At 49.3% G+C, this 27,015-nt stretch overlaps 1 protein-coding gene across 4 annotated transcripts in view; it reads right to left on the bottom strand.

Annotated features, from left to right (window-relative positions):
• PPP1R9A (protein phosphatase 1 regulatory subunit 9A) overlaps positions 1-27,015 on the bottom strand; it is a 107,507-nt gene that overhangs the window by 15,038 nt on the left and 65,454 nt on the right. For 2 of the 4 annotated variants that reach the window (XM_036759930.1, XM_036759932.1), the window contains exons 7-12: positions 16,282-16,437; positions 15,271-15,324; positions 13,204-13,433; positions 11,705-11,801; positions 11,498-11,627; positions 448-605 (exon numbers count right to left, since the gene is read on the bottom strand). In XM_036759930.1, the coding sequence (XP_036615825.1) occupies positions 448-605; positions 11,498-11,627; positions 11,705-11,801; positions 13,204-13,433; positions 15,271-15,324; positions 16,282-16,437 (825 nt within the window). Of the gene's footprint in view, positions 1-67; positions 265-447; positions 606-11,497; positions 11,628-11,704; positions 11,802-13,203; positions 13,434-15,270; positions 15,325-16,281; positions 16,438-27,015 lie in introns of all 4 variants that reach the window. The other 2 variants (XM_036759928.1, XM_036759929.1) reach the window with 2 other exon arrangements.

Here is a 27,015-nt window from a genome sequence, read left to right as displayed (position 1 = left end):
AAGAGGATGAGCCCCTGGCTGAAGGCAGAGACGCAGAGCAGGTGGAAGTGGAGGAAGGAAGTGGTACCTTTTCCTGGGGCCGCCTTCTCGGTGGCAGCCGAGCGGTGGGAAGGAGCACGCTCTGAAGGAGAGTGGAGGAAAGTGCTTCCCCCGAAACAGCGATAAGGTGGATGGTATGCCCGTGGGTGGCCATGGGGCTTCCTTTGGCAGGTCGGCAAGGCTGGCAGAGGGGACCGTGGCCTGCGCCTGCCCGAAGGCGCCGGTCTGGGAGAGGACAGAGCAGGTTATGCAGTGCTGGGACTCTCCAGAGACCACATGGATCAGGAGAGGGGAGGAAGGTGGGGTGCCCCAATACAAGACTATCTAACCCCTGACCTGCCTCCTGATAGACCAAGAGGGCACCATGAGTGGGCCCAAAGCGAGATCGCCAGCAGGGTGTGCTCTCACCTTCCGCTCCATGCTGTCCTCCCCATCAGTGGAGCTGACGCTATCATACAGTCTGCTCCGGGAGGGCCTTTGCCGTTTGTTCTTCACGGACAGCTGGGCTCGGGTCTTCTGGGCTTTGGAATCCAGACGCTCTGTCTCTGGCACAGCTTCGTTCAGGTCTGAGGAAATAACATTTAAAGGTCGTCTCGAAGCAGAACTGAGCTCAGGGGTCTGGACATGAGGGCCTGGGCAGGTGAGGCCGATGGCAGCCACGAGCAGGCCCAGGTCAGGTTCCCAGGGGGTGGAGACTGGGCCCCATCCCTGGTCCCCTCCATTACAGTTTAGGGCCACTGAAAGGAGAAAGTCAGCCAGAGAGGACCTCCTGGGGATGGCTTCCTATGCCCAGGTGCCTTGAGGCTGCTGAGGCTACAATCAAGCTTCCCCCTCAGCAGGAGGAGCTGAAGACTCTTAGCCTGCCTCCTCATTAAATGTCCACCAATCAGGGTTGACTTTCACTGTCAGAAGAGATTTAAAGCCTTTCAGGATCTCCCTTGTGTTTGGTTACTGAGAGGAACCAATGACCATCAATTTATTGATTGCTGGCTAGCCTAATTAATAAATTGAGTATTAGTTACTCAGAAACTCTGTTTCTCAGGGTTTTTATTCTTCCCAGTCTCATCCCAGAATCTCAAGAGCCAGACAGGAGGTCAGATGGAGGGGAAACATTAAGCCTTGCATACTCTTGGGGAGGCAGGTGGGTCCACTCCTCCTTGACTTTCCCCCTGCCCCCATCCACATGCCTCCCCCACCAGGTACAGGACAATGAGAGTGAAGCCTGAGGAAAGACCACAGCCCAGGAGGGCTGAGAGTGGCCTCCCGTGCTGCCCTGCACCCCCATGCCCTGCCCTAGGAGGCAGAGGCAGAATGATAGGCTGCAGTTTCCCAGTCAATGGCTAGGCCCCAGTGGGGGAAGCCCCCCTGACCAAGGCGCCCCCGGCCTTGATCTTCGCTCCCACAGAGTCATCACATCATATCGTCATTAGCTCTTATTACTCGTGAGGGCCACTTCTAGACACCCTAGCCTTTGCCTGCCCCAGTATCAAGTGAGGAAGGAAGGGGAAGGGAATACACATTCATTGAGCACCTACTGTGCACCACACCCTGTGCTAAATACTTTTTACAAATAGTTGCTCATTGAATCCTCACAACCCAGCAAGGTTGGTCCTGTTACTTTACTTTTAAGGAACCTGAGGCAGGCAGCAGTGAAGCGGCCTGCCCAGGGTACCAGAGCCAGTGAGTGTTAGGGGCTGGGCCTGAATTCCCGTCTTACTCCCCTCTGCCCAGCGTCACACAGGGAGCGGGTGTCAAGGCCAAGCCTGGAGCTCCCATCTCCTGACCATGGGCGTGGGGCTCTAACCCCTACACCACACTATCCACTATGTGCCATTATCTGCTCCTCAGAAATATGCTTAAAAATGAAGCCAGAAAGCAAACTTCTACAGACTGAGGACACTGTTCAAATGTCCTTGGCCTCACTTCCTGTGCTGGCTCAGAGTCTCCCTTCCCTGTTCTTCGACTGCTTCTTGGGATGCAACCTCTGATATAATGGCCTGGCCAAAGGAAGCAAAGCAAGAGGGACCAGCCCCCACCTCGCCCCAACATCTGCAGAGGGGCCACCCCGCCCCATCCAAACATCTGCAGAGGGGCCACCCCGCCTCGCCCCAACATCTGTAGAGAGGCCACCCCGCCTCGGCCCAACATCTGCAGAGAGGCCACCCCGCCTCACCCCAACATCTGCAGAGAGGCCACCCCGCCTCGCCCCAACATCTGCAGAGAGGCCACCCCGCCTCGCTCCAACATCTGCAGAGGGGCCACCCCGCCTCGCCCCAACATCTGCAGAGGGACCAGGCCCCACCTCACCCCAACATCTGCAGAGGGACCAGGCCCCACCTCACCCCAACATCTGCAGACGGGCCACCCTGCCTCACCCAAACATCTGCAGAGGGGCCACCCCACCTCACCCCAACATCTGCAGAGGCCACCCCACCTTGCCCAAACATCTGCAGAGGGGCCACCCCACCTCACCTCAACATCTGCAGACAGGCCACCCCGCCTCATCCAAACATCTGCAGAGGGGCCACCCCAACTCATCCCACCTCACCCCAACATCTGCAGACAGGCCACCCCGCCCCATCCAAACATCTGCAGAGGGGCCACCCCGCCTCGCCCCAACATCTGCAGAGGGGACACCCTGCCTCACCCCAACATCTGCAGAGGGGCCACCCCGCCTCGCCCCAACATCTGCAGAGGGACCAGGCCCCACCTCACCCCAACATCTGCAGAGGGACCAGGCCCCACCTCACCCCAACATCTGCAGACAGGCCACCCTGCCTCACCCAAACATCTGCAGAGGGGCCACCCCACCTCACCTCAACATCTGCAGACAGGCCACCCCGCCTCATCCAAACATCTGCAGAGGGGCCACCCCAACTCATCCCACCTCACCCCAACATCTGCAGACAGGCCACCCCGCCCCATCCAAACATCTGCAGAGGGGCCACCCCGCCTCGCCCCAACATCTGTAGAGAGGCCACCCCGCCTCGGCCCAACATCTGCAGAGAGGCCACCCCGCCTCACCCCAACATCTGCAGAGAGGCCACCCCGCCTCGCCCCAACATCTGCAGAGAGGCCACCCCGCCTTGCCCCAACATCTGCAGAGAGGCCACCCCGCCTCGCTCCAACATCTGCAGAGGGGCCACCCCGCCTCGCCCCAACATCTGCAGAGGGACCAGGCCCCACCTCACCCCAACATCTGCAGAGGGACCAGGCCCCACCTCACCCCAACATCTGCAGACGGGCCACCCTGCCTCACCCAAACATCTGCAGAGGGGCCACCCCACCTCACCCCAACATCTGCAGAGGCCACCCCGCCTTGCCCAAACATCTGCAGAGGGGCCACCCCACCTCACCTCAACATCTGCAGACAGGCCACCCCGCCTCATCCAAACATCTGCAGAGCGGCCACCCCAACTCATCCCACCTCACCCCAACATCTGCAGACAGGCCACCCCGCCCCATCCAAACATCTGCAGAGGGGCCACCCCGCCTCGCCCCAACATCTGCAGAGGGGACACCCTGCCTCACCCCAACATCTGCAGAGGGGCCACCCCGCCTCGCCCCAACATCTGCAGAGGGACCAGGCCCCACCTCACCCCAACATCTGCAGAGGGACCAGGCCCCACCTCACCCCAACATCTGCAGACAGGCCACCCTGCCTCACCCAAACATCTGCAGAGGGGCCACCCCAACTCATCCCGCCTCACCCCAACATCTGCAGAGAGGCTACCCCGCCTCGCCCCAACATCTGCAGACAGGCCACCCCGCCCCATCCAAACATCTGCAGAGGGGCCACCCCGCCTCGCCCCAACATCTGCAGAGGGGACACCCTGCCTCACCCCAACATCTGCAGAGGGGCCACCCCGCCTCGCCCCAACATCTGCAGAGGGGCCACCCCACCTCACCCCAACATCTGCAGAGGGACCAGGCCCCACCTCACCCCAACATCTGCAGAGAGGCCACCCCACCTCGCCCAAACATCTGCAGAGGGGCCACCCCACCTCACCTCAACATCTGCAGACAGGCCACCCCGCCTCGTCCAAACATCTGCAGAGGGGCCACCCCAACTCATCCCAACACCTGCAGAGGCCGGCCCCTGCCTTGCCCCAACATCTACAGAGACACCACCCCGCCTCACCCCAATATCTGCAGAGAGGCCGGTCCCGCCTTACTCCAACATCTGCAGAGGCCGGTCCTTGCCTCGCCCCAACATCTGAGTGCTCCTTCAGAGGAGGGACAGTTTAGGGTTTGCCTTTCTCTGGAGCCCAAGCACTCAGCATATTACCCAGCACCCCTAGGGGCTTAATAAATCCTTATTGACTTGTCCTTTTGAGCAAAGCCCTCCAAGACCAGGGAAAAAAAAAAGCACACTACTGATTTATCCAGAACCCAGTGCTGAGCAAATAGCAGGTGCTTAGTAAATGCCTGCTGATTAGCTAATGCCCCCCCCCCCCCCCCGTTTGCAGATGAGGAAGCTAAGGCTTTGAGAGGTTAAATGGTTCATGCATGGTTTCTTATCAGAAGCAGAATTTGAACCCAGGTCTCTTGACTCCAGGTCTGGCGATCTACCCATCACCACAGGATTCTAGCAAGTGCCTCCTAGAGGCAGGGTTCACAGCCATGTCTTCTGAGAAGAGGCCACAGCCTTCTCACTCAGTCTTCTGAGTGCTCGAGGGGCCCCTGGGCAGGCCCTTCCTGCTCAGAAAAAGGTTTTTAAATGCAGAAAATAAAACAAGTGCCTGGCGAAGGAAGCCAACGATTGTGCAATAAAGACTTAACATTTTCCCATCTATCCCCATTCAGGGACCTGCTGAAGTTTCTGCACAGAGCGATGGCAGCCCTCAGCACATGACACAGGATTTCCTCTCCCACAATCATGAGAATTTCAGGCACTGTGACAAAGGCAACATTGTAGCACTGCACTTGTAACTTGGTAACCAGAAGATTCCTTGGCTACAAAGTAGCTACAGAGTGAGCCACTGCCAGTCCAGGCAGCAGCCTCCACATCTCCCACCCCTTCCCCTTGTTCTCTGGTTACCATCAGTAGTGGAAACCTGACTCAAGCATCTGATGCCTGGTGGCTCACCTCGAAACCCTCCTCCCCAAAGTGCTGCTTCCAAAGCCATCCCTGGGCAGGTGAGAAGCCAAAAAGGGGGGCTGAGAAACCCCACTGCAGGCTTTTTCAGTTCTGCCAGCATCTCTTCCCCAAAGAAAAATCTAAGACCACCAAGCTGAACCCAGCTACCATCAACACCTCCAGCCCTGAACTGGATGCCAGACCCCTTCAACATTTCCAAAACTGGACTTCAGCTTTCCCCGCAAAGCCACCCCTATTCCTGACTTCCCCAATACTATTGAGGGTACGGCCATCCTCATGGTCACCCGGCTGGACGCCTAGGTGTTATCCCCGATTTCTCAGTCTCTCACTGCACCCTGCCCCCCATCCTCACCCCACATCCAATCCGTTTCCAAGGCCTGGGAATTTTACCTTCCTAACGTCTTTTGTATACATTCCCTTCTCTCCTCTGCCAACCATCATGCCTTCACACTTAGACTATCAAAGCAGCTGCTGGGGGGCCTTTCTCAAGTCTCTCCCCACTTCAGTCAATCATCCATTCAGCTGCCAAAGTGACCTTCCTAAAGCCCAGGCCTGACCATGTCATCCTCCTACTGGTCCCCTCCAGGATCAAACAGGAAAGGTTCTGTATGCAAAGTTTACTGACAGTGTCCCTTCTCCAACAAGCGTGGCAGGAATGTCAGTCACTCCTTCTGGGCCCCTGATGGGGTTTTTCATTCTCCTGAGTCATCTACAGACTTGGTGAGTCTCCCAGCTGTGCTCCCAGCATGCATGCATGCATGAGCTTGGCCCCAATCCTTCTCTGTAAAAAGAGACAGTCGGATGTGATGGCCTCTGTAGTTTCTCCCCAACTCAGGTTGAGGACCCAAGGGTCCTGTCCCTACCCCTTTGGGGGTAATGGGGATGGCTCACAACAGAGCCCTGCCTCCCAAAGGAGGGCAGCACAGGCCGGGTTTTCCCACACCTACACTGTCAGGGCTTTCAATGAGAGAAAAAGTATCTAAAGGGAATAAGGGGAAACTTGACCCTTGTCAGGAGATGAGAGAGGGAAGGTCACAGAGACGGAAGAAGAAAGGAAAATGGTGCCCAGAGAGAAGAGATGGATTTGGGGGTCCTCCTAAAGGAAAGGAAGTGAGCTGGGGGTGGGGGGGGAGGAAGGAGCTGCATGGAATAGCCTCCAGAGGATGGCAGAGCTGAGCCATGGAGGGCCAGCAGGGAAGATGAGGAGTCATAGTGGGGGATACCCCATTCAGGGGCACTGAGGCAGCAGTCTGTCCACCCCTGTCCTAGGAGCGCATGTCCACACTTGGCACAATGATGAGAACCTGGGGATTCACATGGGCACAAATCACAAACACTGCCTTAAAGAAGTTCCACACACTCGAACTCACGCTGAAGATTACAGATTCCTAGGCAAGACACTGAAGCCAATGGAGGCATAGAGAGCAGGCAAGGAATGAGGAAGAGAAACACTAGAGAATAGGATATGGATTTTCAGATCATGACTTAGAAGAGGGGTGACAGATGGCTGGCCAGGAATGGAGTACACCTGAGAAAGGCAGGAGAGGATGGCCTTAAAAGGAAGGGAACAAGCAGCTAGAAGCCACTACAGAAGTAGGGGCAGCGAAGAAAAAAGAGCAGACACACCCAGGCCGGCCCAGGAGGTGTCAAGAAAGGCACCGTGAGGATAACCCTTGGCTTCAAATGTCTACATCCCAATGCACACGTGGAAAGAATGTAATGGAGGAATGAGAACAATACAGCTTCAAAAAGGTTGTGTATGAACAGCTGCTCCCACTCTGACATTTAGAAACGGGACCATTTTGAAGACTTAGAAACAGATGAAGAACGCACTGAACAGAAGCAGGAGACAATTAATACAATCATGACAGCGCTATAAAAGAAACAGCTTTGAAAGTTGTGAGAACTGGTGTCAATGCAAAGAGCCCCGAGACTCCAATGACTCCAGAGAGAGGAACAGTGAAGAGCCTGAGCTAAGCTCTCCATTTCCTGGAGAGGAGGACAGGCAGACAGGCAGATGGATGAACAGACACACCTATGGGTGGGACATCCTATGTTAAGAAACTCTGTTCTTGTGAAGGAATCAGTGCCCTGAGGAGAGAAGCAGGGCACAGAGCCAAGGAAGGGAGAAACACAAAAATGACCACCAGGGAGCCAGTGCCCAGGATGACCGGAAGCTGCTAAGAGTGAGGAAGCAGCCCTGATGAAGTCAGGCCACCTGGCCTGGGGCACTCCATGCTCAAGAACTGAAAGCCAGGCATGCCCTGCGCTGAGCCCCTGGAGCCGGGGAGCTGTTGTAACAATTCGGCTAGCAGCTGCTGTGGGAGTGTAAAATCAACAACAACCAGCTCACAGAACGTTGCAAGCCCAGGTTCTTTCAATCTGCTTTACTAAGGAAAGCAAGGTTAACGGGTTAACAAGCTTACTTTAATCCAGCATACAAACACCACTCACTTAGTTCAAGGGGAAAAGCCAGCACCCTGAACTTCAGAGCAAGTACAAACAAATTACAAACAGACCAAATACAATTCATAGTTACCAAGGAAACCATGGACATCTGAGTTCAGCTGGAAGACCCTTAGAGGGGCTGCCCAGAGTCCCCTGAGAGGGGCTGCCCAGAGTCTCGAGCCTCCAGGAGTGACAGCCTTCAGAAAATAGCTGTCTTACCTTTTTATGCACTCTTTAGCCACCATCAAACGTCATCTGAGCGACCAGAACTTAAGCTCTTATTACTGGCTCTGGAGTTAGCACTTCCCTTCATTGGCCCCACCTGGAGTCCCACCTTAGTTACCAATTCACACCCATATAGGCTTAGCACCCAATAGATATGGGTTTGGGCCTGGGGCTTAGCACCTAGTAAGACTCAATCAAAGACACTGAATTAGTCAAAGGAAACAAAGGCCAAACTCTTCAAGGATCCCCAATACAGGAGCCCATGCCCTGAGCCCCTGGAGCCATGGTGCAAATGCACTGAGACCCTGGAGCCAGGACACCCACATGCTGAGACCCTGTGGGTCTCTTTTTGGAAGACATGGGAGATTTCAGAGGTGTGACAGACCAGAGAAGACAGCAAACTAGGCCAAGGATCCCAACCACGACCTGGGCTTGACCCCTAGGTGGCTTAACATCTTGATCTATGACTGGGATGAATGCTTGACTTGTGGAATTCTAGGGAGGGCTGGCCAGCACTGAGGGATGAGCAATCAGTAGCCCAAGAAGGTGCCGCCAACAAAGAGTATTGGCTGGATCCAACAAGAGGAAGGGTCGTAGGAATGAATGTCAAGCCTCATGCTGGGGTTCCCAAAATCACTTTCTTCAGTACAACATGGGAAGGCTTGGAGAGATACCAGCTTGTCTACATCACTCGGGATGGGGGGAAGGGGGAGTCTCAGTGGACTGCCAGCGCAGTGAGTCAGCATGGGGGCAGCCAACAGATGGTGTCTCAGGGCTCATCTGCCTTGGCCAGATTCACATCTAGAATACCATGACCAGCCTGAGCCAGCACCGTGAGGTCACAGCTGCAGTGCCCTCATGGAGCACAAGGGAACCTTCCAGCCATATACTTTGGAGGGGAGGTGACATAGCTGGTTAACGGCAGGACCCGGGGCCCCTCCCTCTCAGGGCAACACTCTCCCACAAGAGGCTAAAAGAAAACAGCCCACGTGACCTTGTATGGTGACAGTCCTCCTCTCTTTCTGGCCCTTTCTCCCTCCCTTCTCTCTCCTCTCATTCTCTCTCTGTGCTCCCCAAACTAGCCCCAAACAAACTTCACTTCTTCCCAGGCGGACTTAGGCCTGAAAATAAAGCCTTAGCCTCAGCCGCAGCTTTTCCCCCTCACCCCCGATCCTGTCAGGGGAGGGCCACTGTCCGAGGCAGGTCCAACCCACCCTGGCCATGGCAGAGTCAGGCTGGCCTCTTCCTAGCAGACAGACAAGATGGAAGCTTCTGGCTCTGGGCCACCAGCGGCACGTTTCCTACCTTGTTCTGCTCAGCATCCCAGCCATCTTGGACAGCTCGGCCAGCTGGCATCCTTCATTTATTTCTTATTCTTAAATGGAGGCTCACTTGCCAAGCCTGCCTCAACCTCCCCTGCCCCAGCATCCTGCCCACGTAGGGTGCCCTGCTACCCCTGCCCCTCCTGTCAGCACATGGCCGCCCACCTGCCTACAGGAGGTAGACAGGATCAGGAGGGAAGGAGAAACCTCTGGTTGGCTTCTCCTAGACAGGCCTCCTCCTCCTCCTCCCTGTTACTGACACCATGGCTCAGTCCCGCTCCTTCACACTACAAACAAACACACACAAGAACCCATATGAGAAGGCAGGCCTGGGGAGCACATGATGAAAACAACAGAAAGGGAGGTGGGGCTTAGGCTGGGTGCCTAGGAAGGGCCTTGAATGACAAGCCAGAGCTTGAACTTTATGGAAAGAAGCTGCTGAAAAGGAGGAATGGGGCCCAAGGAGGCAGGAGAAGTGGGGTCAGCAGCTCCCACAGGGGCACAGAGAGAAAGCAAATGAGGAGGAGGAGCCTGAGGCAGAGGCTGAACATCCCATCAGGGTCCCCACACCTGAACTGGCTGGATGCTGGGCACGTGGCTGCCCCCTGGTGGCCACAGTGCACGGCTGGGAAACCCACAAGCTAAAGATCTTTTAAGAGCCAAGCCTGTTACGGATTACGATTACAGGAAGGTCTGACCATCACCTCCCGAGAACTGGCAAAGGGCCAGTCTGGACAACACAGGAAGCTCACCTTGCTTGTCAGGATGACTTTGGGGACCTTTTGGGGCCAAGCTGCTCCTGGGGAACCAGAAGATGGGGGGCTCTTTTTAAATGATGATGAGGGGAGGGAACATGGGAATGGATCGTGACTTTGAGGAGGCTTCTTGTCCAATGCACTGACCGAGAATCCTGGAGGCTATCTGGTTCTGGGCCCATCACTACGAGGGCTGGCTGTGACTGTGGCCAAAGATGCCGATCAAAGCAGATTTTGGCTGAGCCCTGTGAAAGGCTCACTCCAGGAAACAGTCCCAAGGCCAGGCCCAGCCGACCCACAGCAGAGCGGCTATGCCTGCCTGGCCCAAATGACCAGACGAGAAGGGGGGCAGCAGGAAGGGAGAAGGAAGGAGACAGAAGTGGCTCAACCACTGCAACACCACCACCACCACCCCCACCACAGGACAGGCTTGCATCTGCTGGGCTTGGATCACTGAATCAATCTGGCGCTCACCAAGGGCCACAGCCAGGAGGAGCCTTGGCCAGCTCCTGGGAGAGGCCTTAAAGCTTCTCTCTACTGACTCCAGCAGGAAAAGCTATCTTACGTTTATTCTGTAGATATGCCAGGTGTCTCCCATAACTAGACTTTCAGATTCCCGAAGGTAGGGTGGGGGGGCAGGACTGTTCAGCCACTCCAATTTGCCACTCCTGAACCCTACTTTTGACTAATTTCCTAAAAGAACTTCTTATCTGCTGGGAAATTGTATCAAAGGATCTGTAATTCTCATTCCTTCTGTCTCCCTCTCTGAACCCCTAGCCAGAGTCAGACTTCTGGCAAAACACCTCAATGTTGGTGTGCACTCGATCTCTCCTCTCTCTCTCTCTCTCTCTCTCTCTCTCTCTCTCTCTCTCTCTCTCCCCCCCTCGCTTTCTCCCCCCCAGATGCTTCCCTCTCAATTACCTCTCCCCATGTAACCCCAATACTACATTCCAAATTCATAAATGACTGGTTAATAAGGACAAAGCATACATTTAAAACACATCAGGTCAACACTTTCCCTTGCCCAGAGGAAATGCCTCAGGCTACCATGGGGGAGCAGAAAGGAAGAAAGAAAACAAGGAGTTCCTATCTTGGCTTCTGCAGAAGGAGGCCAAGAGTTTCGGTGTCTCTTCAGCATCGAGGACACCCAGCTCCCCATGGTGGCTTCTCTCAGCCTCCCCGTCTAGCCCATCAGGCGCCAGGTCCCTCCTCCAGTCTGACCTCTCTAAAGGTCATCTCTAGGTAGGGTTCTGCATTCACAGATAGACACCAAAGTCAGGGGCCCCGTGCAGAGGTGGATAGCTGCCCATTTTTGTGGTATTCCTCTATACTGGGGGCTCTCTCCCCTCACTGGTCGTATATTCAGCAAGGGACACGTCCAGGGCACACACAGCGAAGGAAGCACCTGGTAGTCTCCAGGCACTCGTGGCCCTGGGGCCCCTAGGCAGTCTCATCAGCGCCCTCCAAGTCTTCTTCAGCAGTGGGTCACCCCTGGCAGGTCTATCCATTTCAGGAGAATTTCTAACCCAGCAGAGGGCCTCTCCTTTCGGGAGGCAGCATTTCAGCCGCCCAAGCTCCCCCCGGTCCCCCCCCCCACGAGCACAGACCTTGGCTGTCCGCCTCTCCTTCGGGGGCCTCCCCCAGGCACGTGCTCCGCTCGAAGATGTTGTTGTTGTTGTTGACTTGTGCGCTGTCCTGCTTCATCAGCCTGAAGACCTCTGCCTCTAGCTCTTGGATCTAGGAGACAGACACGTGCTGCAGGCTGAGGCGGCCGGCCTCCCTGGCTGGCCAGAGCCCGCAAGGCCGAGACTCACCCGCACCTGGAGGCCCTGGACCTCCACGAGATGTGCCTTCTCCAGCTCCTCAATCTTCTTTCTCTCCGCTTCCTGTTTCCTGATGAAGTCGAGTTCTCTTTAGAGTGAAAGAAAACAGGGGAGGAGGAAGCTTCTGAGGAGTCTCCGCCAGGAGAGGAAGACCAGGCCTAAGCCAATGGGCCCCATCACAGGGCACAGAAAGGAATGGGAGACCAAAAGGACCCACAGAAGCCAGGGAGGCAAGCCATCTAAGCTCAGGCCTCACAGCAGCCATCTGGAGAGACAGAAGCAACGAGGAGCCTGGGCTGGCCCAGCCCCTGGCAGACTGGATGGGCTAGGGCACTCGCATCCGAGGACTCCAAGGGATGAACTAGATGGAGCCTAGAATCCTGGCCTCTGCTAACATCCCCTAAGGTACCCCACAGTGCCAAGGAGGTGAGTCCTTTCATACTGGCAAAGTACCAGAGAAAGCTCATCTGGCAGCCAAGAAATAGAGGCCCGGGTGTTAGAGGATCATCACTTCAGAAGGAATCTGAAGCCCCGTTGGGGGAAGTGAGGGTCCGCGGGATGGACACTCCATCCAAGGGACATCCCAAGGGCAGCACTGGGCTGAGTGAAGCTCACACTGTAGGAAATGGGATGGTGATCCCCAAGGATGACCACACCTCCAAGTGACTGGGCTTGGAGAGGGCCAGGCATCACTGTCCTTAGGGACGGGAAATGCCTGCTCGAGGCTACAATGACAGTAAGTGGTGGAGCAAGGGAGTGGACTGAGGTTGAGGACCCTAGGCCCCGGGCCCCTTTTTCCTGGCCCACAAAGCAGAGTAGGAGGGAGGGCAATTCTCCCTGTAATAAGAGAGGGGGCTGGACCCTCAGCAGTAGCCAAAGAAAGCGGGTAAGGGATGGTGGGCCAGGGTCGGCTAAGAGCCATCACTGACGCTGCAGGGAGGACAGCTGTCTGCGAGGGCTCAGGGCACGAGTTGGGGACATCCAGGGAAGCTCTGCTCTGCTCTCAGCCCAATGTGGACTAGGCTATGAGGACGCCCCTCTAGGGTCACCCAGCAACAGCGTCCCTGGTCTACTCCCTCCCAACTACGGGGCTCAAAGTCACGTCCAAGGTGCCCTCTCCTCTGTTCTCACTCTACAGTGGATGTACCAGTGAAAACAGTCCTGAAGGACCAGGTACAGGACAGAGAGCAAGGCAGCCACGCCTCTGCTCCAGGCCCCACTGCATACTGGGAAAACACTGAGAGCAGAGGAAAGCGGCACTGTGGATATGGAACCCCGAGCACTGCTACAGCACTCTGCAAACAGTGCTAAATAAATGCTTTCTTCCATCTTTCCTTTCTTCCTTCCTTCAATGGATTGAGGGAGTGATGTTTGAGGTGTCCCCTCCTCCTCCTCCCCCAGCCTCTGTCTCCCCGAGGAGCCCCCCCTCACTCTCCAGCTCCCTGAGGAGCCCTCCCATCCCCCCTTCAGCCCGCCATCTTCAATCTTACTTTTGCTGGAAGTCCTTGATAAGTTTCTTGGCCTTGTTGTACTTTTTTTCCAGGGCCTGGTACTGGCTCTGCGTCTCCTTGAGATGTTCGTTCACCGTGTGGCACAGACTCTGAGCCTCGATCCAGTAACTCTCCAGTTTCAGCATCCTTTCTTTGTTCTCTTCAATGTTCTGCTGCAGTCGGGTTTTTTCAAGTTCCCACTGCACCTTTTCGTTTTCCGCAGCCTGGAGCTAGGCAGAAAAAAAAAAACCAACACCCCGTTCAAGACCCCATCTTGTAGGAGCCCAAGCGTGCACCACCTGCAGGCATGGGACATGCCAACCGGAGGGAGATGCAAAAATGGTCAGCCCTGCTCTGCTGCCACCCCGAGCTGTCCTGAGCAAAGCCTCATTCCTGGGCTTGGAGTGGCGGGATGTCCCACACCCTTAGGAACACCCTCACTACAATAAATCAGCCAGTGCCCTCTACAATCCAACATAAATGACTTTGCTGTCATCCAGACTTCTGAGAGGTCCTGTTACCCAAGCCCACCACTGGCAGATGGCAAGCCAGTTACCAGCCCAAAGCCATGTGGCTTCTTGGGGACATTACAAGGAGCGATCCTGAGAAACAACACTCACTGACATCAACCCAGAATGCATTGTGCCCTGAGCAGCTGGAATGGCTAGTCAGAGAGCACCCGGGTGAACATCTGTGATGGGAGGGGGGCCACCCAGCTGTGTCAGGGCTGCAGGAAGGGGGCACATAACCCAGGGAACCCATAGCGTCCACTAGCATGCTCCTACCCTTATAAATTCCAGGCTTCCAGGATGGTATGGGAGTGACCTTGGAGACACAGCTCATGATCCCAGGGCCAGGTTTCCCATTTTAAAAAAACAAATCTTTTTAAAGGCTCCCTTTCCTGGCCCGGGCCAGAGGGGGGGCAGCTACCACAACTGTTTGGCTTTGGGGGCTGGGACCCTGATCAGTGTTTGGTGGACCTGCCGTCAGCTAACTAACCACCATTCTCCATCATGTGTTTCTCCTAGGGCTCAGCTGCCACCACAGATGCTGCACGGACACATCTGGGTTCAGGAGCTAGCTGGAATGCGGGCTGAACATGCCACAGAACCATGGGAGCCATGTGAACTCAGCTCCAGAGAGAGCAAAGAAAAACCAAAATTGTGTTTACTGAAGTTAAGAGAAAGAACAAAAACAGGGAGCTTTGAAAGAGGGAGTCTTAAGACTATCTAAAAAGAATTTAGGAGAGACTGCAAAGACATTTGCAAACTTGAAACAATAAATGATTTCTTCCCCGGGCCTATTTTGTGAAAAGTGGGCAAAGTGCAGAGGCCTCAGCCATCTCCAGGCCCCAGCAGTGGCCGTGTCTTCCCTCCTTCCTCAATCTGGACCAGAAACACTGAATGGGCTGGTCTGTTTTACAAAACCTGTTTTCATATCGTCAAGACCGCCAAACCCACTGAACTCTATGCAATTTTAGAGCATTCCCGTCATAAAAAGCAAGTGCATTTTGAACTATATGATTAAATCTTGTTTAAAAAATTAAATTACTCCCATGGAAACCCTTTTCCTTCTAAGGATGGGTTATACCAAAACAACCCACAAGGCTCCCACTGGTGCCACTGATACACACTGGGAAAGGATGGACTTTGGGCAACTAGAGGGAAGATGCCACCTCAGACATGCCAGCAAGTACCCTCTGCACACCCCTGGCCGGCATCTCCCTCCTCCTCAGGATATCTAGGCACACTGCCATCCCACTTTGACACTGCTGCCAAGGCCCACCAGGAGACTGCCATGACACCGCCAGCAGGGTGCCCTGCCATAAAACAGCCACGACACTGCCAGTGAGATGCCCTTCAATACCACAGCAACACCACTAGTGAGATGCCCTGCCCCGACACTCTCACCGATGTGTCCCACCACGACACCACCATCAAGGTGCCCTTAGATACCACTCCAACATCACCAGCAGAGTACCTTTAGATACCACCGCATTACCACCACTGAGGTGCCCCACCCTAACCCTGCCTGCAAGGTGCCCCTCCATGACCTTGTCTTCCTTACCTTGTTCTTTAGTTTCTGGATCTCAGCTTCTGTGACAGCATGCTTGATCTGCAGCTGAAAACCAAAGACATACAAGGTGAACTCTCCTGGACTGCCAGCCAGCAGATTTGCCCCACCCCCACACCACTGCCTGGCTGGGGGAGGGTTGGGAGAGAACAGGGCTGGCCTGGCTGGTGCTCTCAGCCTGAGGCATAGCCACAGTGGGGCCAGGGTGAGTGAGCCCCAGCTGGAAGAGGATAGGAACTGAGTGAGCACAAGATGCCAGGATTGTGCCCCCAGCCCTGGGGAGTCGAGTCACCCATAGCTCAGCTCTCACCTTCTGCTACTTTCTTATCTGAGGTAAAGAGGCAGGACGGAAGCGCTGAGACACTGGCCAGGAAAGGCCCCCCCTCCCCGCTGCCACCTGCGGGAGTTTTGACATGAGGCTCCTGGGGAGCCAGGGCTCTCTGCTGGTGCACCTCCCGGGCCGGCAGCCTAGTGCTAAGCAGAGATATGGAGACAGCCCTCTGAGGCCCAGGGAGGTGTATCAGTCTCACAAGCATTTGAACCCAGGGCTCAGACTCACAAACTTCCATTGAACCACCCTGCCTCCCAATCACTCCAGTGTGAAGTCCAAGGTCCTTAGACCACCCTCGGGGCATTGGGTGGGAGGGAATGATAGGCTTTAACACCTATTATCCTCCAGGGAGGGTGAGAGGCTGGATCTGCTACTGCCCGGTCTTCAGACACTGTCCCCTGAACAGAGGCAGTTCATTCAGTCCACCCTGTGGCCTCTTCCCGGCCCCGGTCTGCTGCTGCTGCTAGAAGGACTCACCAGAAAAACGCCAGCCCAGCCTCCCAAGGATCAGGGACTCCCACCCCCTGGCAAATCTTCCCCCCTGAAAAGGCCTGGGGAAGGTGCAAAGAGCCCAGTAGCTCGCCAAAGCAGCCAGGTGAAGGGAAGACCACCCTTACAAATGGCTGCAGCCTGCAGAATGCAGGCCAGAGGCCCATGGCCCACAAATAACTTACTTCTTTAAATTTGTGACTGAGCTTTCCAGTGTCCAGCTCTGACGGGGAGAATACATCCTCATTCTCCGGCAGCTCGAACACTTCAATGGCCAGGTCCCTGCCGGGTAGGGAGGGCCCCCCTTCTTCATCCTCCTCATCGGTGGCATACTCCCCTGTCTGAAGGGAAGACAAGGTGAGAACTCCCTGGCTGGACGGTGATGTGTGAGAGGCAGGTCGCCAAATGGCAAAGGAGGCAGGCCCGTTGCATGCAGCGGGCCTTGTGGGGCCAGAGTCACTCCCCAGGAGCTGACGCAACAGGAGGCAAGTCACATGCACAAGTATCACCAAGGAGAGGAAAGGGCCCGAAGAATGTCTCCTAAGGGACCCATCAACATCCCAGGTGGGCAGAGGTGTCACTGAGGCCCCCCTGCCACAAGAGCAAGTCAGCATTTCGGGAAATCCTCCTGGCGGCCAAACCCCATTCACTCAGAGGTGAGCAAAGGGAGACTTAGGGAAGAGCTCAGGAGTGGGGGCTTTTCAGGCAGAGCTGTGGACGCCTGCCCACCTGCCTACCCCACCCCTCAACATCTCTGGCAGAGTCAGACCTTGCCCAGCCCTGTGTGCAGAGAGGCCACATCAGCCCGGGCTGCAGCCAACCCATGTCACACACAAGGGTGCTCACAAGCACACACTACACTTACACACACTCACACATACACACAGCGCATGTGCATATACACATATAAACACACAGTGGTACAAACACAAACATGACACACACGTAAGCACATGATATACATAGATATGAGTATATACACATATGCATTTGCATATATATACAAATTCACATGCTTGTACTCACACATACATTTGTACTCACATGCACACAGACATCCATACAAACATGTACACACATATGTATATGTAAATGCACAAACATACGCAAGCATACTTATGCACACATGTACACATCACACATACTTGTACTCACACATGTGCAAATACACTCACACGTATAATGCTATAAACACAACTATGCATTTATAGAGAGAAACATGCAGAAAAGCAGAAATATTAAATGCACCCTTTTCAGATTATGATGCAATAAAAAGTATATTCAATAAAGGGTTATGGAAACAGGCTAAAAACTAACTGGAAACTAATATATATATATATATATATATATATATACATATATATATATACATATATATATGTATATATATAAAATCCTAAAGAATGAGTGGCTCAAAGAACAAATCATAGAAAACAATCAATAATTTCATTAAAGAGAATGACAACAATGAGACAACATATCAACATTATGGGATGCTGCCAAAGCAGTTCTTAGGGAAGATTTATTTCTCTAATTTCTTACATCAATAAAATAGAGAAAGAACAGAAGAATGAATTGGGTATGCAACTAAAAAAACTAGTTAAAGAACAAATTAAAAATCCCCAATTAAACACCAAATTGGAAATCCTGAAAAATCAAAGGAGAGATTAATAAAATTGAAAGCAAGAAAACCATTGAACTAATAAATAAAACCAGAGGCTGATTTTATGGAGGAAAAAACCCAATTATAAAACAGATAAACCAGTCGTTAATCTGATTTTTAAAAAGGAAAGAAGAAAACCAAATTACCAGTATCAAAAATGAAAGGGAAGAAGTCACCACCAATGAAGAGGAAATTAAAACAAATTATTAGGAGCTATTTTGCTCAATTACATGTCAATAAGTCTGACAATCTAAGAAAAATGGATGAATAATTACAAAAATATAAATTGTTCAGATTAGCAGAAAATGAAACAGAAGACTTAAATAACACAATCTTAGAAAAAATTTTACAAACTCTCAATGAACTCTCTAAGAAAAAATCCCCAGGGCCAGATGGATTCACAGGTGAATTCTACCAAACATTTAAGTAACAATTAATTCATCTATTTGGGAAATAGATGAAGAAGTCCTATCAAATTCCTTTTATGACACAAACATGGCACTGATACCTAAATCAGGAAAAGCCAAGACAGTAAAAGAAAACTATAGAACAATTTCCCTAATGAATATTAACGCAAAAAAATAAATAAAATACTAGCAAGGAGATTATAGCACTATATCACAAGGATCATATACTATGACCAGGTTGGATTTATACAAGGAAGGTAGGAAACTATCAATATAATTGACCATATCAATAACAAAATGAACAGAAATCATGATTATCTGAACAGATGCAGAAAAATCCTCTGACAAAATACAACATTAATTCCTATTAAAAACACAAGAGCATAGGAAAAAATGGAGCTTTCCTTAAAATGATAAGTAACATCTATCTAAAAACATGAGCAAGCATTATCTGTACTGGGGATAAGCTAGAAGCCTTAACAATAAGATCAGGGGAGAAGCAAGGATGCCCATTATCACCACTATTATTTACTATTGTGCTAGAAATGTTAGCATTAGCAATAAGAGAAGAAAAAGAAGTTGAAGGAATAAGAATAGGCAACAAGGAAACAAAACTATCACTCTTTGCAGATAAGAAGATGGTATACTTAGAGAATCCTAGAGAATCAACTAAAAAACTACTTAAAATAATTAACAACTTTAGCTCAGCTGCAGGATATAAAATGAACCCACATAAATCATCAGCATTTCTATATATTACCAACAAAGTCCAGCAGCAAGAGACAGAAAAAGAAATTCCATTTAATATCACTTTAGGCAATAGACAAACCCAGGAACTTTATGAAGACAATTACAAAACACTTTTCTTCCACAAAGTCAGATCTAAACAATTGAAAAATAACAATTGCTCATAGGCCAATATAATAAAAATGACAACTCTAAGTTAATTTACTTATTCAGTGCATACCAATCAAACTACCAAAAACTACTTTAGAGCTAGAAAAAATAATAACAAAATTCATCTAGAAGAAAAAAAGGTCAAGAATATGAAAGTAATTAGCAAATAAAAAACTGGGAAGAAAGATAGCCTAACCATACCAAATCTCAAACTGTATTATAAAGTAGCAATCATCAAAACAATCTGGTTCTGGCTAAGAAATTTTTAAAAAGCAAATGTTAAAAATTATGTTTATAAGTAACTGGGGGAAAAATAAAAATAAAAAAATTAAAAATCAATTTCAGAAATATAAAAAAAATTAAATAAAAAGAAATAAGAGTGGTGGATCAGTGGAATAGATTACGTGCACAAGCTGGTTGTTGTGTCTTTTGTATTTGTCCTTCATTTTTGAAGAGGACCATGGCATCAGCGAAATGATAATATGACTTGCAGTTGACTTTGATTTGAGTGAGGGGGCACTGTGCAAGGTCACCAGCCTCACTTTCTCCTCCAGAGCCACCTGGATCCAGTGACCAAATATTCATCAGGATGACCGGAGATGACCCAGGATGCAATGGGAGACCCTGGCCCTTTCAGGGTAAGGCCTTTTCATGTAGTCACTTAGAGTAAGGTAACAACCATTCAGTGAATAGGCCTCTTTAAGAAGTGACTCAAGGAATGGCCCCTTTAATTAGAAAAAAAGAACAGAAAAATAAAATAAAGTTAGTGATCTAGTGTTTTACAAATCCCAAAATCCAAGCTCTTGGGACAAAAATCACTATTTGACAAAAACTGCAGTGTTGGGGGGAGAGGGGCAATGGGGGGGTGGTGATGGGGACTGGAAAGTAGTTTGGCAGAAACTAGATATAAACCAACATCTCACACTGTATACCAAGATAAGGTCAAAGTTGGTACATGATTTAGACATAAAGGGAGCCTGGAATAGTTTACTTGTCAGATCTATGGAGAAGTGAAGAGTTTATAACCAAACTAGAGACAGAGAGGATCACAGGAGGTAAAATGGATAATTTTGATTGCATTAAATTAAAAAGCTTTTGCACAAACAAAACCAATGCAGTTAAGATCATAAGCAAAGTAGGAAATTGGGAAAATTTTTACAGCAAATTTATCTGATAAAAGCCTCATTTCTCAAATATATATATATATATATATGTGCAGAGAGAGAGAGAATGAGAACTGAGACAAATTTATAAAAATAAAGGCCATTCAAGCGATAAATGGTCAAAGGATATGAACAGATGGTTTTCAAAAGAAGAAATCAATGCTATCAATAATCATATGAAAAAATGTTCTAAATCACTACTGATTACAGAAATACAAATTAAAATAACTCTGAGGTACCACCTCACACCTATCAGAGTGGCTAATATAACAGGAAAAAAATGATAAGCGTTGGAGGGGATATGAAAAATCAGAGACATCAATGCATTGTTGATGGAGTTGTGAACTGATCCAACCATTCTGAAAAGCAATTTTCAACTATGCCCAAAGGGCTATAAAAACCGTGCATACCCTTTGATCCAGCAATACCACTACTAGTTTTGTATCCCAAAGAGATCAATGAAAAGGGAAAAGGACATATTTGTACAAAAATATTTATAGTAGCTTTTTTTGTGGTGGAAAAGAATTACAAATTGAGAGAATGTCCATCAATTGGAGAATGTCTGGACAAGCTGCAAATGATCTGATGAGTGGGCTAGCTTCAGAAAAATCTGGGAAGACTTATATGAACTGCTGTAAAGTGAAGTGAACAGAACCAGGAAAACATTGTACACAGTAACAGCAATACTGTACGATGAACAACTGTGAAAGACTCAGCCACTCTGATCAAGATAATGATCCATGACAATTCCAAAGGACTCATGACGAAAAATGCTATCCACCATCAGAGAACTAATGGACTCTGAGTGCAGAGTGAAGCATACGATTTTTCAATTTCTTTATTTTTCTTATTATTTGCAACATGGTTAATGCAGAAATATTTTTTGCATGTTTTGTTTTTTGAGGGGGGAAGGCAGGGCAATTGGAGTTAAGTTACTTGCCCAAGGTCACACAGCTAGTAAGTGTGTCAAGTGTCTGAGGCTGGATTTGAACTCAGGTCCTCCTGACTTCAAGGCCAGTGTTCTACTCACTGCCCAACCTAGCTGTCCCTTGCATGGTTTTATAAGTATAATAAGTATTATATTTCTTGCCTTCTCAATGCGCAGGGGAAGGGATGGAGGAAGGGAGAGAATTTGGAACTCAGAATAAAAATTTTTTAAAATTAAAGGGAACAAAGGAGAACAACAAGTGGAAACATGACTAATCACAAAGTGCAAGTAACCATTTGGCACAAACAAATTTAACCATTTACTTTTCCTTCTTTGAATGCTCTTTTTACTTAAAAGGGATTTTTGAGATCGTTTCCTCCTTTCTAATCTTGATTAGGCTATGTTCCCTGAAACTGGAAATTTTCTTCTCAGTTTCCTTCTCCCATATTTCAGTTTAGGTCTTTTCCACTTAAAAAAAGTCATAATTTCATTTTTGATTCTGATGTATGCTCCTCCCTCTGGGAGGCCCTTCAGAATAAGGATTTCCAGGTGAATGATTTAATTTCCTATACTCTTTAACCTCATACTGACAGTAGTAGGCCAGTATCACAAAAATCCCCTACCTGCTCATGAAGAAAGCCCAAAGGGCCTTTGAAAATTGATTAAAATCTTTGTTATACAGGATGGCTTTCTGGAAAGAGAGAGGAGAAAGATACAGCAGGAAATTTAGGCTATGTAAAAACAAAAGATATCAATAAAGTTTGTTTCCTAAAAATAAAAATACTGAATGGCCAAACATTGAAGCAAATTATGAAGAATCTTTTTATTTTGGTGGTAGTGGTGGCATTGCTGGGGTGAGGAATTTAAATCAAAGGCAAATGCAAACGAGTTTGTCTATGACTGATGAAAATGTTAAATTGACTTTTAGATTTCTAGGGCAAATGGTGCCCTTTTACATCATCACTATCTCAATTCACAATTACTATTGTTCCTCTAAAGTGGCGTGGTGGGGGGAGAGGGGAAGATTAGGAATTTGCTTTTAATTTCAAGCATTCCTGATGAAAAGACCAGAACAGAAAATCTGACTTCCAAATACAATACTTAAGAGAAGGATAAGAATATAAACAGGAAAGGGAAAGCACAAGGGATTTAGTAAGGTTAAACTGTTTACATTCCTACATGGGAAGATGATACCTGCAACTCATAATAACTTTCTCATTATTAGGGCAGTTAAAAGGAGTATATGCAGAGGGCATAGGTGTGGATGACATCTAGAAAAAATAAAATTAAGGGATTAAAAAAAGGAATACACTGGGAGAAAGGGAAAGGGACAGGTAGAACATAAAAGAGGCAAGAGCTTTTACAGTGGAGGGGAAGATGGGGGAGGTGGTGGAGAACACTTGAACCTTACTTTCATTGGAACTGATTGACTCAAAGAGGGAATAACATACATACTCAACTGGGTCTAAAAATCTATCTTAGCCTACAGGACAGTAGGAGAAGGAGATAAGAAAGGGGGAAGGGAATATTCACAGAAGGGAGAGTGGATTGGGGGAGGCAAGAGAGAAGCATAACACTTTTGAAGAGGGACCAGGTGAAAGGAGAGAGGAAATAGAACAAATGGGGGGAAATAGGATGGAGGGAAATACAGTTAGCAATCAAAAGTATGAAAAAAATTTTGAAGTAAGTTTCTCTGATAAAGACCTCATTTCTCAAATATATAGAGAAATGAGTCAAATTTATAAAAAAGAGCCATTCCTCAATTGACAAATGATCAAAAAACATAAAATTAGTTTTCAGATGAAGTAATCAAAGCTATCTATAGCCCTATCTATGTAAAAAATGTTCTAAATCACTATTGATTGGAGAAATGCAAATTAAAACAATCCTGAGGTACTACCTCACACCTATTAGATTGGCTGAGACAGAAAAAGAAAATGACCAATGTTGGAGGGGATGTGGGAAAATTGAGACACTAATGCACTATTGGTGGAGTTGTGAACTGATTCAACCATTCTGGAGAGCAATTTGGAACTATGCCCAAATGTGGATTGCAGTTCTTTTCTGGTAAGAAATAACTAGATATTGCAGGGATGCTGTAGGAGCAATTTAGATTTGAAGGTCTTTCCCATCCATTAATAGGCCATGTGACTTGCCTATGTCACAGGAAGCCTAAGTTTCATGTGGTAGGAGAAGCTTCCTGACAAGAAAAGAAAGTTATGTCACAGGAAATGCTGAGAGAGAGAGCATAGCTATGGCTGCTAATGGCCACCCTCATGATAGTTAGAACTGAACAGGCTGACTCAGCTGTACTGTGAGTTTGTTTTTGGGAAAACCCCAGCAGGGGGTCAGAGGGGTTTTGGGATGGCGAGGCTCCAAGTTGTGATATTGCGTATTGAATGTTCTGGGTTCCTTGCTGTTATGATGAAGTGGACTAACTGGCTGTGGGAGCTGAACATTTGGTTATGGGATATGGTTCTCTGGTGTCTGAATAAATGTTATACTTCTTCTGCCCTCTACGGGGAGAGTCTCATATACTTTGTAATACAGAACTACACGGGCATTTTGACAATTATCATCTACATTGTTGTTACTGCCTTACTGATACATTATTTGGCGACAAGGATGGGATATGTATGAGAATTCCTAAGAATCGCCTTGGACGGATATTACCTAAACCAGGATTAGCGGCTCAGGGAATACATGTATTGGCTGGAGTGATAGATTCTAGTTATCAAGGAGAAATTATTGTGACACTCCAGAATCTGGGTGAAGAACCTATACAGTTGTGTAGAGATAGAATAGTTCAATTGATTATTATTCCTTGGGAAACAATACCTCTTGTGAAAACTGACCCTCCTTCCAAGATAACTATCAGAGGAAAGGAAGAATTTGGTTCTACTGATAGAAAAAAAATTGGGAGCTAAAGTATGGGTAAAGCGGAAGCCAGACAATGTTCCAAAGGCTGCAGAAATTATAGCACGTGGGAAAGATAACACTGTAACAGCAGTTTACCCAGGAGAAAATAATTATGAAATTGTACCCTTGACTCATATATTCTATCATGAATGATGCTATGATAGTCTCTTTGTTTCTTTCTGGCTTTTGTCTATTAAATCTATTTGTGAGATTTGTTTCCTGCAGGCTTAGTACCATTCACCTGCAGATGCCTGATCACTTAAGCCAGATGTCACCCCTGGACCTGTCCAGGACTATGATGTGTCATCTCTGGACCTGCCCACAACTGTGATGTATCATCGCTGGACCTGGTGTCAACTGAGTTCCAGATGCCAGCTTGCTAAAGAACTGACCTCTTGAATAGAACTCTTAATCTCTTGGGGCAGGGACAGCTCTATGTCCAATTTCAGCAGGAAGAAGCTTTGGAGGATGAGATCTTCGCCCCTTACCCCAAGATTTTGAGCCCCATTCGTTCGAGAGGGGAATGGTGACATAGTTTTATATGTTTACTTTGCATTTTCCCTGTTATACTGTTGTGTAGAGTTCTGCTGACACGTTATCCCACAATTCCCACTGCCCTATGTAATGGATATGAACGATCTTGGGGCTGAATGTTGTAGCAATTAGATTTGAAGATTTCCCACCCATTAATAGGCCATGTGACTTGCTTATGTCACAGGAAGCCTAAGTTACATGTGGTAGGAGGAGCTTCCTGACAGGAAAAGAAAGTTATGTCACAGGAAATGCTGAGAGAGCATAGCTATGGCTGCTAATGGCCGCCCTCATGATAGTTAGAACTGAACAGGCTGACTCAGCTGTACTGTGAGTTTGTTTTTGGGAAAACCCCAGCAGGGGGTCAGAGAGGTTTTGGGATGGCGAGGCTCCAAGTTGTGATATTGCGTATTGAATGTTCTGGGTTCCTTGCTGTTATGATGAAGTGGACTAACTGGCTGTGGGAGCTGAACATTTGGTTATGGGATATGGTTCTCTGGTGTCTGAATAAATGTTAGGCTTCTCCTACCTTCTGTGTGGAGAGTCTCATACACTCTGCGATACCGCATTTTGACAGTTATCATCTACATCGTCATTACTGCTTTACTGACACAGATGCCCATGAACTGGAGAATGACTGAACAATTTGTGGGATATGATCATGATGGAATACTACTGTGCTATAAAAAATGATAAGCTAGATGCTCTCAGAAAAACCTGGACTTCCATGAACTGATGCAAAGTGAAATGAGTAGGAGCAGAGCAGCGTACGCAGTCACAGCAATACTGTACAATGATCAGCTGTGAGTGACTTGGCTGTTCTCACCAACGCAACAACACAAGACAACTCTGAAGGCCTGAGGATGGAAAATGCGCTCCAACCCTGGAGAAAGAACTGATGGGTCTGAATCCAGATCAAAGCAACTTTGTTAACTTTCTTAATTTTTCTGGGGTTTTTATTTTGGTCTGTTTTCTTTTACAACATGACTAGCATGGACTATGTGGATTTCTTGCATGACTACACACGTATAGTCTCTACCAAACTGCTCGCCTTCTCAATGATGGAAGGAGGGAGGGAGAGAATCTGGAACTCAATATTAAAAAGAATATTGAAAATTGTCTTTACATGTAATTAGGGGAAAATAAAATACTAAATTAAAAAAATAAATTGCTTCACACCTTGTTGGAAAAAAAACCTTGTGATCTATCAATTTAGCTTGTTACTCAGAAAATCCAAATATTTCTTCCTGAGAGTCCTAGTTTCCTCAAATAAGTATAAGGCATGGATAGGAAGGGTGGGAGATCCTGCATGTGAGGACCCTGGAAAGGACCCATGTGTCACAGAGGCCCCAGGAGAAACGTGGTTAGCCCAACCTCCAAGGAGGCAGCAGCAGGAGTCAGGCCCAGATGTGCCCATTGATGCTCACATCGGTAACAGGAGGTATACAGAGAGGGCTGCTGGGTGAGAGCAGTGTCTACAGAATATCCGCTGGCTCCCAGAGCAGTGGGGGAAACCCCAGCCTGAGGGTCCAGAAAGGGAGGGGCTGGCCCCTTGGGCCCCTGAGCCTCAGCGGATTCATCTGGAAACCAAGGGACAAGGGTGGATTAGCTTATTGAAATGTTTTTATTATTAATATGTAATAATCAACAACGAACACAAACATTTCCAAAAAGAATCACAACAATGAAACCTCTAGTTCGCTTTTAGAAATGCACCGAACTTAACTGAGGGCCTGATTCCATGACTCGCGCATGTGAGGGTGGGGTCCATCCTGGAGTGACAGTGTGGGGCAATGGAGAGAGCAGTGGCCTTGACTGCCACAGGACCCCATTACAGAAGCTTCCAGGAGAGGCTGCCCACCCCCCGGTTTCCCTCGCCTTGTCCGTGGCTCCCTGCCCGGCGTGTGTGGGGGCCCTGTCTGGAGACCAGCCCCTGACTCTTTCACCACTGATGGGGCTGCCCATCAGTGGCCCCTCACTCCAGCTCCAGGGATGGCCCTTGTCTGCCAGTCTCATGTGTTCCCAGTAGTGTGTTCAGGACCCCCGGTCATGGATCCAGTCCCCAGGCAATGAAGCCCTGGTTCCCAACTCCCTGGAGACTTGGCCGCTCCAGCACTCCTGATCTCACACAGTCCCCAGAGCAATGCTGATGCAGGAGATGTGGGCTCCTGGGCAGGGAGAAGCCTGGATCACAGAGAGCTCTCAACAGTTTCTCCCCCACCAACTGGTCTGGGCCAAGTACACTGTCCACGTGCCATCCTGCTAGGAGGCACACCCATCTACGCTTCCCCCCCTACCCTCACCCCAGCGTGGCTCACTGAGAGCAGTGCATCTGTCCCCAGGATGCTCTGTGACCATTGGATAAATAGGGGGAGAGATGGAGACAGCAGGGAAATCTGAGGAGGGAGGCT

Source organism: Trichosurus vulpecula, chromosome 5 (genome assembly GCF_011100635.1).
Source record: "Trichosurus vulpecula isolate mTriVul1 chromosome 5, mTriVul1.pri, whole genome shotgun sequence".
Taxonomy (NCBI): domain Eukaryota; kingdom Metazoa; phylum Chordata; class Mammalia; order Diprotodontia; family Phalangeridae; genus Trichosurus; species Trichosurus vulpecula.
Note: the sequence above shows the minus strand (reverse complement) of the source record. Positions and strands in the feature narration are given on the sequence as shown.